Source organism: Acinonyx jubatus, chromosome B3 (assembly GCF_027475565.1).
Source record: "Acinonyx jubatus isolate Ajub_Pintada_27869175 chromosome B3, VMU_Ajub_asm_v1.0, whole genome shotgun sequence".
Classification (NCBI taxonomy): Eukaryota; Metazoa; Chordata; class Mammalia; order Carnivora; family Felidae; genus Acinonyx; species Acinonyx jubatus.
In genome coordinates this window covers 103,305,815-103,322,731 of record NC_069386.1, presented here as the reverse complement: position 1 = coordinate 103,322,731, position 16,917 = coordinate 103,305,815, and the positions used below count along the sequence as shown (strand labels likewise).

Below are 16,917 nucleotides of genomic sequence, written 5' to 3'. Positions count from 1 at the left end.
TAAATACATTTTATATAAGTATAAATATATACATTCAATCACAATAAGATAACATAAATCATGTCTTTAAGTGATTTTCTACATTCCTAATCCTGTCTTCAGTCATAATCTAAATGCCACAATAAGGTAGCATTTACTAAATTAGATCTACTAAGTGCTAAGCATTGAATTAGATGCCTTATTAAGGTGCCCAACAATCCATGTTTGGCATTAAGAAAGTTACAGCCTAATTACAGCAGCCAAAAACGTTCCCTCCGTAGCACTGAATATCATACCTCACAACCACTAGGCACTAGACATATTTGTTAAACTGAAAAATAAACAAAAAATATGTATATTCATATAAATACATACAAAGATGAAACCTAATTCTTAGTACCACAAACTAGAGAATCTAACGTTTGGACCAGATGATCTCTAGATATACCTGCTATAACTAAAATACTTTGATTCTAAGTGTGAGATCTAAGAAGGAGGAAACTATGTATTTTGTGCACTGCTTTTCCACATTATGAATATCCAAAATCTAAATATCAATAGTTTAAAGATAGTTTACATTTCTATAGTCTTTCATATTTTTAGTTGCATTTTAATATTTGCTTTATTATTTATAGCTTAAAGGAAATGATCAATTATAATGCAATATTCATGTCACAAAATCAGAGTAGGATCTTACTTCTTTTCTCTCTTTCTGTAAGTTTGAAGCAGGAATGTTCCTCATGAGTGGATTTCTAAAATGCTCCTCTTTTTGTTTCTGAGAATGTTTTCTTTGAATTATAGAATTGTTTGCCGTTTTGTCTTGTATGTTAGTTTTAACATCTTTACTCATATTCTGAACTTTCTTGGTCCTTTGATTCTTCTGATCAAATCTCTTTTGTTCATAATCTTTTCTTGACAGCTCATCCTTAACATAACCAAAATTCAAATTACTTAAAATCTATCCAAGAAGTGGTTTCACATCTAAAGTATTAAAATTTATTTTCTATTATAAAAATATAATTTAGCAGATTTAAATGCTTTATAAATTAATTATATTGCCTTATATATGAATAAAAACTCTCTGGAAGAATAAGGAAAACCAAAAAGACTGGTGCCTTATGGAGCGGGGGGATGAGAAATAGATGAGGTACAAGAGTAGGAAGGCAGCTTTTCATTACAAATCTTACATTTTTTGATGTTTGAACCATAGGACTATAGTAAATGTTCAAAGAGTTAAATTTAAAAAATAAACTTCAAAAAAAGTAAACAACTTCGTAATACAACTCTGAAATAAGTATTTATAAACTAAAATCGCTTGAAAATTTGAACATACTTTGTAATGAATTCACAGTATTAGTATAACATATATTGCTAGCTGTCTACACAGCTAAAACTAATCTCCCAATCTTCTATTAGTTCAATTTTTTTTTGTGCATCATATAGATAATATCATTTCTTCATAACATTAGAGATATACATTCTTAAACAACAAACTTTATAAGTACATTTTAGCATTTATTGCTGTGGAAACCGAACTGACACTTCATCTTGCTACCATTGTGAGTAAGCATACACACACATCTTACAGTCAGAAAAAAACACTTTGCACCCCAAGATGAAAATAACAGGATTACCTTGTCTACTTATGCCCCCTCAAATATTTAAAATTTTAAAAATTTCCTTTAAATTACTTAGCCTCTAATGAAAACAGCTCTGCTTGATTTTTGCAGTGCTAATGTCTGAAAATACACTGTGAGCTTTGGGAGGTGAGAAAGTAGGGCCTTTTTCATCTGGAACTGACTTCTATAAAGTTAGAAACCTAAGAAATCTTGTATAGTATTTTCCCTTTAAATAACTTTGGTGTTTTTACTTTGTCAAGTCAGTGCTTCTACATCTGCGGTCTTGAAATGTTTTTGTAAGTATACTTTTTTATTTCTAAATGCTTTTGCTAAATTTTCTTTCAAATTACTCATATTTTCGTGATTATCCAACAATTTTCCAGATAAGAGCTATATAATTTACGAGAAAAAGCACTTGCTAATAAGTAAAATGAGACTCATTACTAAGTAAAGAGTAACAATGAAATTAAAAATTATAAGCAGACTTATATATAAGGAATATTTTGAGAGTAAGTATGATACTTGGAAATTATCTGAGAATTCACCTAATTCTGTTTTTTCCAAAACCTACCTGAATTTCTGCAGAAATAGTCTTAATCCACTCATCTACTGTCTTTCTGATGCGGATCTTCTCTAACATCTCTCTATAAAAGAAAAAAGAATGGTCTTAAATTAGCATTTAATATTCTAAGAATAGAGCCGAGATCAGATCTCTTATCTAGTTTTGAATCTACTGTGTAGCCCAATAGGCTTCATTTAAAAAAAAAAAAAAAAAAAAACAACGTTATTAGTTTTCACCAAATGTTTGAAGGATGCTTGAATAGATCCCAAAAGATATATACCAAAGAAAGAAAAAAAAGGGAAAATTTCACATCTGTAAAAAGTAATAGCAACAGGTAGATATCTACATACCAACTTTATAATGAGTCCATATCATCAAAGGAAATAAAGAACCTTTTCAAAACACTGAAACACATTAAGCAAATGAAATGCATAGAAAAAACTTAAGAAAGCCTAACAACTGGCAGTTTCACAAATAATCTTGGGATGCCAACACCCTGTCTTACCTGTTAGTAGATAGAGCATTGATAAATGAATACATGGCAGCTCCATCCTTTGCACGAATAATAGCTTCCAGGTTTTCTTCAAGGACTTTTTTATTGTTTTGTACTCCTCTCAAAATCTTCTCAGCATCTTTCAAGACAGATCTGTTATTGGTTGTTTGAAGCTTAATGGAATTCTGTGGAAGATCAGCAAGTCTTGACATAATCAGAGACTCTTTTGGCTTAAAGGAAAAAGGCAAACATGTTACCATATAAAGTTCATACTAATTATTTTAACGCAAGCAAGAGCTCTTGCTATAGTTGGGGCCATACACTATGCCAATACAGTCTAAGGACTCCATGTATCAAACTCAAGAGCTATAAAACAAGTACTTGGCATAAGTAACTACACTTATGGTTAGCATTTCATAATGTCTATCTGTTGAGCCACTATATTGTACTCCTGAAACTAATATAATATTGAATGTCAACTATACTGTAATTAAAAATTAAAATTAAAAAATAAAATTGGTAATTAAGGTTTCTTTCTATTTGGAAGTATTAATGTGAATGTTAAGTGAAATAGGGCTGGTAAGTCTGTAGAAGTGCTAGGCAGTCCAGTGGCCAATAAAAGTTTTATCTGGGAAAGAAAGCAAAAACAAAGTAAGCAAGTTGGCACTAGGTAAGCATGGCAGACACTTTGGACCAGAGAAACAAAGGTCATTCACAGTTCTCTTTCTCCTTTTTACCCTCTCCAACAGAAGGTGGAAAGCTAGCAGTGGCCATGTAGCATTCCTGGCAAAGGGCTATAAGTAGACATCACTTAGGGGTTCTGGAAAAGTTTTATAAAGAGAAAAGCCGGGGCTGGCCTATCTTTTTCAGTGCCTTGTCTTCATCCTTCTGCTTGCTTTCTGTCCTGATAACTTTTATATTTCTTCATAATTTTTACCTTTCTATTCCTCATCAATTTTAATATCTTGTTCCCACTTTACCTGGACTATGCCATTTGTTTCTTTCCTCTTTTGGCCAGGATCATGAAGAAAATCATCAGACCTCTGCACAGTCAATTTAGCTGCTCCTAGTTCTTCACAGGAAGGAAATCTTTGAGAGGAGAGAGTGTCAATGCTATGAAAGATTTAAAAATAGAGTTTCCTAAATTGTCATAAATTCAGCAAACATTTGAAGACATAAATCTTTGATGCATTCTTAGTTATACAGTTCCATTAAATGGTAAATGGTGTTCCATTAAATAGTAAAATGAAATTAATCAGTCAAGTGATTAAACATATGACCAGACTGGTTTAGTAGGAAAAGAGCAGCAGGGTAGAGTACGAACCTCTAAAAGACCACTCCTCCATAAAAGCAAAGAGAACACAGACAAAAATGGTCAAAATCAGCTTTTTCAGAACTCTGGATATTAAACAAAGGCTTGCAACAACTCAAGGAACATTTCATTAAGAAAACAGCTGACTCTCGGTAAGAACAGCAAGCTTTATGGCATTTTTTATGGCGTTTATGCTTCATTCTAAGACCCTTTCTTTAACCCTGTGGTAGCCTTGAAAATCAGCTTTATCACCCCTCTGGCTGTGAAAAACAACAGCCTAACCACCACTCAAAAGGGCAGAACAGGTTTGGAGCTCCTCAAAAAGTGCCATTCACAGGATTTCTCTTTATTTTCCCAGACTCCGAGCTAGTTCAGTGAGAAGTCCTAACGCCAGGTCAATTTTTGAAAATAGTAGCAACTGTTTAACATCTTAGCTGCCCGAGGTGGCTATAGCAGTTGAGGTAAACAAGGAATGACAATAGACTAAAACTCGGGGGGTATAGGATATCTATGGTGGAGCTTTGAAAAGCCCTAACTGGGGATCCAGAAGGCCATGTGCATATATAGGCCTCCATGAATGCCCAAGCACGCTCTGAGAAAAGCCTAATCTCGTATGTCAGGCTGACCTTGAGACTCTGTGCCAGAGCACTGAAGGTGTGCCCCAATACCACATGTATGCATTCACACATGTTGTGTATCCATGCGTGTGTGCACGTGTGCATACACATACACGCACACACACACAGAGCCCCTTGATACTCAGAGGGAGACTTACAGGTTCAAGGTAGTTAAGGAAGTCTCTTTCTAATCATTAGTAGACTTAGCTCACCAAATAGAGAACCACCACACATGACAAAGACCACAAGCTTTACAGAACTCGTCACTAAACAAACTGCAATAAAAACAGCAACAACAATTGCTAGGGGATGGAAGAATCTGATTTTCAGAGTTGCCACACTGTATTATTTGAAATGTCCAATTTTCAACAAAAAGTTATGAGACACACAAAGAAACAAAAAAGTATAGCTCGTACACAGGAAAAAACATAGTTAACAGAAACTGTCCTTGAGAAATCCCAAATATTGGACTTCCTAGGCAAGGACTATATATTAGCTATTACTAAAGGAAAATTATATTCAAAGAATTAAAGGGAAGTATAAGAATGAAATCTTACCAAATAAAGAATATCAATAAAGAGATAGAAACTATTTTAAACAAAGAAATACAAACCTAAACAGAAATTCTGGAGTTGAAAAATACAATAACTAAAATGTAAAATTCACTAGAGGGACCAAACAGCATATTTGTTTGAGAAGGCAGAAAAAGAATTAGTGAACCTGAAGATAGGCAGAGATTATCCAATCTAAGAAACAGAGGGGGAAGAAAAAGAATGAAGAAAAATTAAGAGCCTTAGATATCTATGAGATACTATCAAGCATACCAACAAACAACATAGTCCTAAGAGAAGAGAAAGGTTATGTGTACTAGTTAACTCTATAAAGAAATAATGACCAAAAAAACCCCATATTTAATAAATATTAATCCATTCATCCAAGAAGCTCAAGAAACTTCACATAGGATATACTCAAAGAGATCCACACCAAGATACATCAGAGTCAAACTGTCACATGCCTAAGACAGAGGGAGAATCTTGAAAGCAGAAAGAGAAAAATAACTCATCATATACAGAGGTTCTTCAATAAGATTAACAGCTGACTTTGTATCAGAAACCACTGCAGTCCAGAAGGCAGAGTTGACATATTCAAAGCGCTGAAAGAAAAAGAATGTCAAGCAAAAATTCTATATCCAGCAAAACTACCCTTCAATAGTAAAGGAGAAATAAACACATGGATCAATGGAATAGAATGGAGAGCCCAGAAATAAGCCCATACTTTTATATAGTCAATTAATCTATGATAAAAGAGGTAAGAATATACAAATGGGGGAGAAGACACTTTCTTTAATAAACAGTGCTGGAAAAACTGGACAGCTGCATGCAAAAAAAAGAAAAAAGAAACTGCACCACTTTCTTATACCATGCACAAAAATAAACTCAAAATGGATTAAAGACCTAAACATGAGACCTAATACCATAAAACTCCTAAAAGAAAACATTGGCAGTAATATGGTTGATGTTGGCCTTAGCAACATTTTTCTAGGTATGTCTCCTTAGGCAAGGGAAACAAAAGCAAAAATAAACTATTGGGGCTACACTAAAATAAAAAACTTCTGCACAGTGAAGGAAACCATCAACTAAATGAAAAGGCAACCTACTGAATAGGAGAAGATATTTGCAAATGATATATCTGATAAGTGGCTAATATCCAAAATATGTAAATAATCTATATAACTCAACACCAAAAAAACAATCTGACTAAAAAAATAAGCGGAAGACCTGAACAGACACTTTTCCAAGGAACACATACAGATAGCCAACAAACACATGAAAAGATGCTCAACATTGCTAATCATCATGAAAATGCAAACCAAAATGAGATTATTACCTTACACCAGTCAAAATGGTGAGTATCAAAAAGACAAGAAATAAAAAGTATTGGCAAGGACATGGAGAAAAAGAAACCCTTGTACACTGTTAGTGGAAATGTAAATTGGTAGAATCACTGTGGAAAACAATATGAAGGTTCCTTAAAAAATTAAAAGTAGAAATACCATATAGTCCAGTAATTCCACTACTTGTATTTACCAAAAGGAAAAACAACAATAACAACTCTAATTCAAAAAGATATATGTACCCCTATGTTTACTACAGTGCATTATACCCAAGATATGGAAGCAACCTAAGTATCCATCGACAGATGAATGCATAAAGAAAATGGAATATTAGAATATTGCTCAGCCATAAAAAAGAATCAGATCTTGCCATTTGCAACAACATGGGTGGACCTAGAAGGTATTCTTTTAAATGAAGTAAGTCAGAAAAGACAAATACCATATGATTTCATTTGTATGTGGAATCTAAAAAACAAAACAAATAAACAAAGAAGAAACAAACCCATCAATACAGGGAACACACTGGTGGTTGCCAGATGGGAGGGAGCCAGGGGAATGGGCAAAAAGTTGTAAAAGGGAGGGAAATGTACAGGCTTTCAATTATGGAATTACTAAGTCAGGGAGATGAAAGGTACAGCTTGGGGAATAGTATAATATTACAATAGTATTGTAGTAGCACTGTATGACAGACCATAGTTACCCTTGTGGTTAGCACAGCATAACATACAGAGCTGCTGAATCACTATGCTGTATACCAAAAATTAATGTAATATTGTATGTCAACCGTACTGAAAAAAAGTAAAGGATAAATTAAGACATTCCTAGGTAAACAAAACAGAGAATTCATCACTAGCAGATTTCCCTTTAGTATTTAGGACATTCTAAAGAGAGTCTCTCGGGGTCAAATAAAAGGACACTAGAAACTAAGTCAAACACATATGACGAAATAAAGAGTACTGGTAAAAGTTAACTATATAGGTAAATGTAAAAACAACATAAAATGAATTTTTGTTCCTAACTTTTTTTCTGTCTTATTTCAACAACTGTATAAAGCAATAATTATCAAGCTTTATAGATGGGTTTATAATGTATAAAGATGTACTATGTATTACAATAGCAGCAGAATAAAAAGAGGAAGGGAAGGAGTTATACTGGAACAAAGTCTTTGAATCCTATTGAAATTAAATTGGGGGTACTAATCCAAACTAGATTGTTTTAAATTAAGATGCTAATTGTAATCCCTGGGGCAATCACTCAGAAAACAACTCAAAATGTATAGTGAAAGAAACAAGAGAATAACATTAGTATCTATTTTATATAAAGGAGGCAATAGAGAGAAATAGTAAAATAAAATAAAAAGACCTAGGACATATAGAAAACACATAGCAACAAGGCAGACATAAATCTTTTATCAGTAATTACATCAAAAGCAAATGGCCTAAAACTGTACACTGTCTTCACATGAAAATACTAAAAATGTGGCTGTTTATTACTATAGTTTCCATGATACTCAAGATAAATAAAATTATCATGACCTAGATTTACTTGATTTTTTAAAAACTATTATGTAAAATTTCAGACAGACACAAAAGTACAAAGAATAGTATGATGAGCTCCATATACCCCTATCTACATTAACCATTCACTCATGGCTATCCTCATTTCATCCATACTCCCAATCCAGTTTCCTCTACCCCACAATGGATTATTTTTGAAGCAAATCTCAAATATCATTTCATCAGAAATAAATAATCTGCATTCATTAGAAATTAATCTGGGGTTAGGGGCACCTGGGTGGCTCGGCTGGTTAAGTGTCTGACTTCGGCTCAAGTCATGATCTCACAGTTCGTGAGTTTAAACCCCCCCGTCAGGCTCTGTGCTGACAGCTCGGAGTCTGGAGCCTGCTTCGGATTCTGTGACTCCCTCTCTCTGCCCCTCCCCTGCTCACACTCTGTCTCTGTCTCTCAAAAATAAACAAACATTAAAAAAAAAAAAAAATTAAAAAAAAAAAAAAAGAAATCTGGGGGCGCCTGGATGGCTCAGTCATTAAGTGTCCTACTTTGGCTCAGGTCATGATCTCACAGTTCTTGAGTTTAAGCCCAGTCAGGCTCTATGCTGACAGCTGAGCCTGCTTCAGATTCTGTGTCTCCCTCTCTCTCTGTACTTCCCCTGCTTGTGTGTGCTTGCTCTCTCTCTCTCTCTCTGTGTCAAAAATAAATAAATAAACATTAAAAAAAATAATCTGCATTTTGAGAAAATTAGATACATTCATTTTATACCTATAGTATAGAAAAGGGCTAGATATGATAGCAGCAGAAAATCGTAAATCTAAGATTACTTTTAAAAGCAATGCTAGGGGCGCCTGGGTGGCTCAGTCAGTTGAGCGTCCGACTTCGGCTCAGGTCACGATCTCACGGTCCGTGAGTTCGAGCCCCGTGTCAGGCTCTGGGCTGATGGCTCAGAGCCTGGAGCCTGCTTCCGATTCTGTGTCTCCCTCTCTCTCTGCCCCTCCCCCATTCATGCTCTGTCTCTCTCTGTCCCAAAAATAAATAAACGTTAAAAAAAAAAATTAAATTAAAAAAAAAAATAAATAAAAGCAATGCTATACAACAGGGCACCTGGGTGGCTCTGTCACTTAGGCGTCCAGCTTCGGCCCAGGTCATGATCTCCAGGTTCGTGGGTTTGAGCCCTGTGTCGGGCTCCATACTGACAGCTCAGAGCCTGGAGCCTGCTTAGGATTCTGTGTCTCCCTCTCTCTCTCTCTGTGCCCCTCCCCGACTTGTGCTTGCTCGCTCTCTCTCTTTCTCTCTCTCTCTCTCAAAAATAAACATTAAAAAAAACTAAAAGCAATGCTATACATTTTTCAAAATTCCTAAAGACATTTTAGAAATAAAATTCTTTTCAATATAGTTTTTATTCTATAGTCTTGTTTACCTGTCTCTGCTCTCAGGATTCCATTCTGTTTTTGACCTATTTAGTAAGGTTTTATCTGAAGATTCACTTTTTCTTGTCGAAGAATCATGGTTATTCAAAATCTGTTCCAATAGTCTTACATTTCCTACAATAAGAGAAATACAGTATTATATTTAAAGTACTAATTCATTTTTTTTATATAAGAGCTCACATATGTTTGTAGGCTTTAAATACACTCATCAAGTCAAACCAAATATTTATAACTCATGAAAACTACACTGTTTAAAATTCAGGCCTGAATTTATTTCTATCACAGAAAAAAGGAATTTGAATGAGACATATCATCATCACAAAGCCCAGTAAATTGTAAGATTTTTATCAAGAGTTAAAGGGAGATCTGACTGCTTTAAAAAATTTTTTTTAATGTTTATTTATTTTTGGGAGACAGAGACAGAGCATGAGTAGGGTAGGGGCAGAGAGAGAGGAGGACACAGAATCCGAAGCAGGCTCCACGCTCTGATCTGTCAGCACTGAGCCTGATGTGGGGCTCGAACTCACTAGCCGTGAGATCATGACCTGAGCCAAAGTCGGACACTTAACAGACAGAGCCACCCAGGCACCCCTTTGACTGTTTCTTTACAGCAACTGTTAGTTGAATCTCTCCATTAGTCTCATCTTTAATGAGACTACATAACAACTTTTATCTTTTGGTAAAGCTGGTTTAGCAAAGATTTTAGTATATTTAAAACTCTTTAAATGCATCCAAGACAAGGCTTGAATGCATTTAAGTGATTCCCAGAATAAAAGCTTATATTTAACATTTTCACTTACTTTTACTAGAAGGGCTTTATTTTAAGGGTCTGTAACAAATTATTATTTCAGGTCACTTATAAAAGTTCTTGTCTGGGGTGACTGATGGCTCAGTCAGTTAAGCGTCCAACTCGATTTTGGCTCAGGTCATGATGTCATGGTTCCTGAGATGGAGCCCGGCATCAGGCCCCATGCTGTCAGCAGAGCCTGCGTAGGATTCTCTCATTCCCTCTCTCTCTGCCCCCACCGCCACCACTTGTGCTGTCTCTCTCTCTGTCTCTCAAAATAAATAACCTTTAAAAAAAATAAATAAAAGTTCTTGTTTGCTATTAAATAGTTAGTACCTTAACACTTTTTCCAACTGAACACAGTAATAAATGTAAACTTCTCTGAGTTTCACTACTGAAATTCACACCTAACAATATAAGAAAACATGCTCTAATGATCAGCCTTACCTTTAGTAAAGTATTATTTTTATTAATAATAAAACTTATTCATTAAAGGCTTAAGTAATAACCTGTTGAAAATAATCAGAATAATTATAAACGTGTATCTCCAACTCCTTCTACAAAGAATCTAAAGAAGCTTGATTTGCCCAGTAAGTATCATTTAAAGAGAAATACTGAAAATAGAATTCCTACTATCATTACTACTTGGTGCATAAGAGAATTATAAAATCAGGGGTGTGGAAATCTGTTTCTAATTTGAGGTAGGTCTAGATAAAGTAGTGGATGCTAGTCATGATTGTTTTATTACCTGAATGACCTACTGTCTCCATATTTTCTTTTTCTTCCATGGGATTTCCCCTCTTTGAGATCTTATCATCCTTTGAAACCGGTATAGGAGCAAACCTTCGAGGTGCTGGTGTCTCCAATGGAGATTTCTGTTTATCAAAACCCATATCTTCAACCTCTCTAGAAGGTGCTTTAAAAGAAAATAAAGGAAATAAATTCAATTTATTTTAAAAAGAACAACAATTTTGTAGAGTGTTACTCTTCCCCATATTTTAAAAATAAAGCAAATTATATAGGATATACAAATTAGAAGTAAATAGAAATAACTCCATCCTCACTAGAAATCAAAAGAAATAAAGGCTATAAACATTTTACACTTACAGCTAATAAACAAAAAAAAATAAAAAAACAATATGACAACATGCAGTACTATTTAAGCTGTAGTGAAAATGGCATAGCCAGACACTGCTCCTGGCATGAAAACTAATAAAACCATCTGGCACTAAGTATAGGAAGTCTTGAAGTTTTTATACACTTTGATCTAGTAATCTTACTCTTGGGAATTTATCCTGAGGACACAACTTAAAAGAATGACATTACATATATGATGACTTCATCACAGTATTATTTATAAGGAAAAAACTCTGAAATCTGCCTGAATGTCCAATAACTGTTAAGTAAATTGTGTTTACAATAAACTATCCTTTCATCATTAAAAATTAATATTATGAAGATGATTATGTAAAACATGGGAAATACTTTTGATATGCTAGTAAAAAGCAGTACAAAATTATATTTATGCTACAACTGTAGTACATAAAAATAATGCACGCCCAAGAAAAAGTATTGAAAAATAAAAAGTTTGGGCACCTGGGTGGCTCAGTCAGTTCAGCATATAATACCTCTTAATTTCTGCTCAGGTCATGATCCCAGAGTTGTGGGACCAAGCCCCGAGTCAGCTCCCACTGAGTGTGCAGCCTACTTAAGATTGTCTCTCTCTCCCTTTGTCCCTTTCCCCTACTCATGCTCTTTCTCTCTAAAAAAAAAAATAATAAAAAAATAAAAAAAAAAAAATAATAATAATAATAAGTAAAGACGCCTGGGTAGCTCTGTCGGTTAAACATCTGACTTTGGCTGGGATCATGATCTCCCAATCCGGTCTGTGAGTTAGAGCCCTGCATCGGGCTCTGTGCTGACAGCTCTCAGAGTCTGGAGCCTATTTTGGATTCTGTCTCCCTCTTCCTCTGCCCTTCCCCCACTCATACTCGCTCTCTCTCTCTCTCAAAAATAAACATTTAAAAAAATTGAAAAAAATAAGTATATAAAATAAGTTAAAAATGTTAAAAAATAAAAATAGAAAGTTTAAGTTTACATTTACTCATTTTTAAAAATTTTCTTTTACTGTCACTAAAATATACAAAGAAAGACAATCAATAAAACATGCATTTTTCCTTTAAAACTCAAGTCTAGGGGCGCCTGGGTGGTTCAGTTGGTTAAGCGTCTGACTTCGGCTCAGGTCACGATCTCACAGTTCATGAGTTCGAGCCCCGCGTCGGGCTCTGTGCTGACAGCTCAGAGCCTGGAGCCTGCTTCACATTCTGTGTCTCCCTCTCTCTCTGCCCCTTCCCTGCTCATGCTGTGTCTCTCTCTGTCTCAAAAAATAAAATAAAATAAAATAAAATAACATAACATAACATAAAATAAACATTAAAAAAAATAATAAAACTCAATTCTAAAAAAACAAAATTATGAGCAAGTAATTCTCCAGAACGGAGAATGAAATGTCCACTTCTTTTGAAAGCATGTAGCTGGTTCATACTGAAACCTGAGTTCTGGCCAAATAGGCAAACTCACCCTCAAGTCAGGTGACCAGAAGCAGGCAAGTCATAACCTTTCTGTGCTTCATCTTCCTCACTTCACAACTTAAAAATTGATTCATACTACTTTCACAACAGTTTTGTAAGGACCACTCATTTGTGGAAAAATATAGAGCAGCTTACAAGTCTAAGGAGTCCTTAATGCGCCTATAATACAACAATGGTCCAACGTATCAAATGTTGAGGATATTGTACTACATGGATCTGTGTATCATAAAAGGGATAGCCCTTGATTTCCATTAATTCATTATTCAAATATCAATAATGTAGAAACATATTTATTCACTTATTTTAAATTCCAGAGCTTTAATACAAATTGGTTATGCATTCCTTTGTTGTTACTATAAACAAAGATTTTTTAAATTCTATTACTAACTGTGAAAATAATTAGAAATAGCTTATTATTGTAGTAAGGTGGTTTCTCTCATCAATAAAAAGAGTAAATATGCAGTTAGGGAATTGGAAAATTGATTACAAGCATTTGTGATACTAGACAAATGAATTTTTCTCAACTTGTAAGTGCTTCTGACAATTTATGAAGGTTATTAATCAAAACCATACAGTAGGACATGACCGCTAATTTGACTGAACAAGTTCTCAAATGACAAAAAAATTAACTCACAAGAACTAATTTTGTAGAATGAAGACTTAGTCTTCCACCACCTAGTAAACAAGTTTTTGGCTGCCATACTATAAAGAAAATTCATAGCTAACATGTTTTATTCACAGAGAACTACATATTTTTACCTTGTCTGGAAGCAAATGTGTTATGTGAAGACAGATTACTGCTACCAAGATCAGAATAGTCTGGTTGTACAGAATACTTTTCCATCACTCTGGAAGGAGGCATACTAACAGGCTGAAAACTACCGGTCTTGAGCGCAGCACTAATGAAATGAGTCTAGGAGACATAAAATTATTTGATCAATTTCAAATACCATTTAAAAGAGCTAGATGACAGACTACATTAAAACTTACTAGAGGACTTGAAAAAATGTATTAGATTTAATAAGCAATAAAAATACATATATTACATGCAGTTACGCACTGCAGCAGTGATGTCACTGGGTTAAGCCTGGCTCTGTGGTGTGTGTGACCTTATTCATTTTATTTAATCATTCTAAACCTCAGCTTCCTCCTTTCTACTTCTGAGATGGCTCAGGAGCCACTGAGGCATGCTAGGAAATGACCAAAAGGAAGGAGCCCTAGACCTCTACTTCAACCAGAGAATTTCAAACCAAAATATCTCATCTTTTATATCCTGCATGATTTTGTTTGAAGGATTAAAAAACATTGCTAGTAGGCACTCAAATTAGCAGCAGCAACAATAACGTATGCATTTAAACATAAACAGGAACTACAAGGACAGCAGTTTTCAGTACTATTTATTAAAATACCTGGAATGTGTATGTATCTTACCTAATAAAACTAATTTCAAAAGAGGGTCTCATACTAGGTAAAGGAAAACCTAACAAGACTTACAGTTTTACAGAATTCTTAAAAATGTGTAGACATCTCTCTACATACAACATATGGGACAGACTCAACAAATTTCATTTCATGAAGCATTTATCGAATTACTAATATACCCAGTATGTCACTAAAACTTCAACTTTCTCTGTAATTAGAAGCTTTATAAATAAGATGTCTGAATTAGAAAAGATCCCATTCTTCCAAATTAAATGCAGAAGGAATTTATTATTTATGGAAGACTAGATAAATGGCAGACAGGCATATAACAAAGACAAGTAGGACCCTTTCCTTAAGAAATCTATGTGCTTTTCAAATCTGTCATCTCATTTTACCCTGAACAAAAAAATAAATAAATAAAAGGTTTTTCTGAGTAAAGAAATCAAGGCTCAGAGAAGTGCGGTTATTTGCAGACTGAAGACCAGTGTTCTAATAGACCCACTCCTAGCTTCTCATGAGACACCATGCTGCACACACAATTTTAGTTGTGCATGTAGTACTTACTAAAACCTTACTTTGTATGGCCATAACCACTCCACTGAAAATACAATCTTCAACTACATGGAAAGCTCAAGCCAAGTCCGATTAAGAAGTTTTGAAAATTATAACAGATTAGTGTTTACTCTGTGTTAACATACTGAGTTATAAAAAACTTATTTTTCTGTATTCTTCTGAATGTGATATTTTAATTTTTTTAAGCCTTAAATTTACACATTAATTAGACAAAAATAAAAGTAAATTAAAACCAATGCATTTATAGTGCAGGTCATTCATTCACTTAAAGAAAATGTGTGTGTATATATATAGCCCCTGAGTGAGGGGTACTATCCCAGGACTTAGAAATTCAGAAATAAATAAGAAACTGTACTATCAGCTCCTTGTGAGGGTAACTCTTCTTTTTATAATATCCCTGTGCCTCATATTCAAAAGGCAATTAAATATGTTCATTCTTTTAATTAATTAAATGCAGAAGCAATGTGTATACCAGCTGGTTACTCATCTCATCAGAATCATTACAGAACTTCCTATTCCCAGGTCCCATCTCAGACCTGCTGTCTCAATCCCTGAGAGGTACAAGCATGTGTATTTTTATAAAGCATTTCAAGTGATTCTGATGCACATTCTCAGGCTAACAACCACTGATGTAAACAAGTCATGGCAATGTAATATTAGCATTGTAAAAATGGTATGAACAGAAATACCACAAAAGAAGGAAAAGCCAACTCTAAGGAAGTGTCTTACAGAACTAATGATACTTGAACTTGAATGTGCAGAGAAGTCTCCACATGGAGAGGAAGAGTGATAATAAGCAAATCATTATTTAAGAACTAAAGCTGCAACAATCTAATGAGCTATTATTGCAATTATCAACAAATATCAGTTTAGGGACGCAAGTGATAAAAAACCATGAGATGTGTGCTGGCTTTATTATAGATACCTGAATATCTATTTGTTGCTGTTGTAATTTTTCAAGATGCCTAATGTGCTGTTCCATAAAAACATTCATTTGCTTTTCATGATCATGACAATGTAATTTCTCGTGTTTATTCTGAATACTTGTTTGTTGCTCTGTAACACGCTGTAACTGTTTATCAGTCTCCTGTAACTTATTGAGTAATTCTGTAACAGAATTGACTTTTGCTTCCAAATCACTCTGTACCTAAAATAATAAAATATCAAAGGATATAAAAAATACAATCAGTTACTAGAAATGTTGTTTAAAGTGATTTCTAATAAAAATGATCAAACCGGATTTTTACTCTCTAAATCTGATTTTATACCTTTATTTTTAGAATCACAGAAATAAAAGGCAAAAGATAGCTATTCTGAAGTAGATCTTTTCTCTCATTAAGAAAATAACACATTTGCAACAAAAGAATTTTTATAATTCCAGAAATGAAATAAACAGTAATTAAAAAGAAGCAAATAACACAACAAATTAGCTTTAGAAACTTCACTCATCTCAGACTGAATTAGGTCAGCAGCCTGGAATCCTAGTCTTAGATCAGCCACCTATTAGCCTGGGGACCTGTGTCACTCTGTTTCTCAGTTTTCCCATTTGCAAACTGAGGCGGGTGGCACAGACAATCTTGGGGTGCCTTTCCAAAATAAGGATGAGCAGTTGTCCCAGGTTGCCCAGGACTTGGGGGCTCCCTGGATGAACCTGGATCAGTGCTAAATCCAGGCAGTCCTTGGTCCTTTAGCATTATCACAGCATGGGGCGGGGGGGGGTGGGGGGGGTAGGTCTCAATGCCTGAGAGGTAATATACAACCACCAACAGGAAAATTCTTTCAAAGTGAGAGCAACTAGAACAACCTTAGTCTATAGTTGGATACAATCACTTGTAGAATCAGTTCCTAATAAATAATTTTACATTTCACAAAGATGTTGTGAGTATCTGGGGTAAAATATATACTTTTATCAGCGGAGCTGCTGTTGCAATGGCAGCCGCAGTTGCTGCGGCCACGGTTGTGGCTGAATCAATTCCACTGGGTGACGTTCTAGTCTCCTGAGTAACAGCGTCCTTTTCTGTGCCTGCATCTTCTAAAAGCTGTACCTTTACTTCCTTAAAAACAGGCATGTTTTGAGTTCTGTAAATAAAAAATGTATAAAAATATATTCAGCAAGCTACATGG

General features: G+C 34.6%; 1 protein-coding gene across 11 annotated transcripts in view; it reads right to left on the bottom strand.

Annotated features, from left to right (window-relative positions):
- Positions 1-16,917, bottom strand: part of KIAA0586 (KIAA0586 ortholog) — a 110,831-nt gene that overhangs the window by 81,593 nt on the left and 12,321 nt on the right. For 8 of the 11 annotated variants that reach the window (XR_008299427.1, XM_053224493.1, XM_027065815.2 and 5 more), the window contains exons 5-13: positions 16,698-16,872; positions 15,719-15,940; positions 13,558-13,711; positions 10,956-11,123; positions 9,411-9,534; positions 3,634-3,766; positions 2,666-2,883; positions 2,170-2,242; positions 677-904 (exon numbers count right to left, since the gene is read on the bottom strand). Coding sequence is in view for 10 of the 11 variants with exons in the window: in XM_053224493.1 (XP_053080468.1) it covers positions 677-904; positions 2,170-2,242; positions 2,666-2,883; positions 3,634-3,766; positions 9,411-9,534; positions 10,956-11,123; positions 13,558-13,711; positions 15,719-15,940; positions 16,698-16,872 (1,495 nt within the window). In the remaining variant the exon portion in view is untranslated. The remainder of the gene's footprint in view (positions 1-676; positions 905-2,169; positions 2,243-2,665; positions 2,884-3,633; positions 3,767-9,410; positions 9,535-10,955; positions 11,124-13,557; positions 13,712-15,718; positions 15,941-16,697; positions 16,873-16,917) is intronic. The other 3 variants (XM_015071840.3, XM_027065814.2, XM_053224491.1) reach the window with 2 other exon arrangements.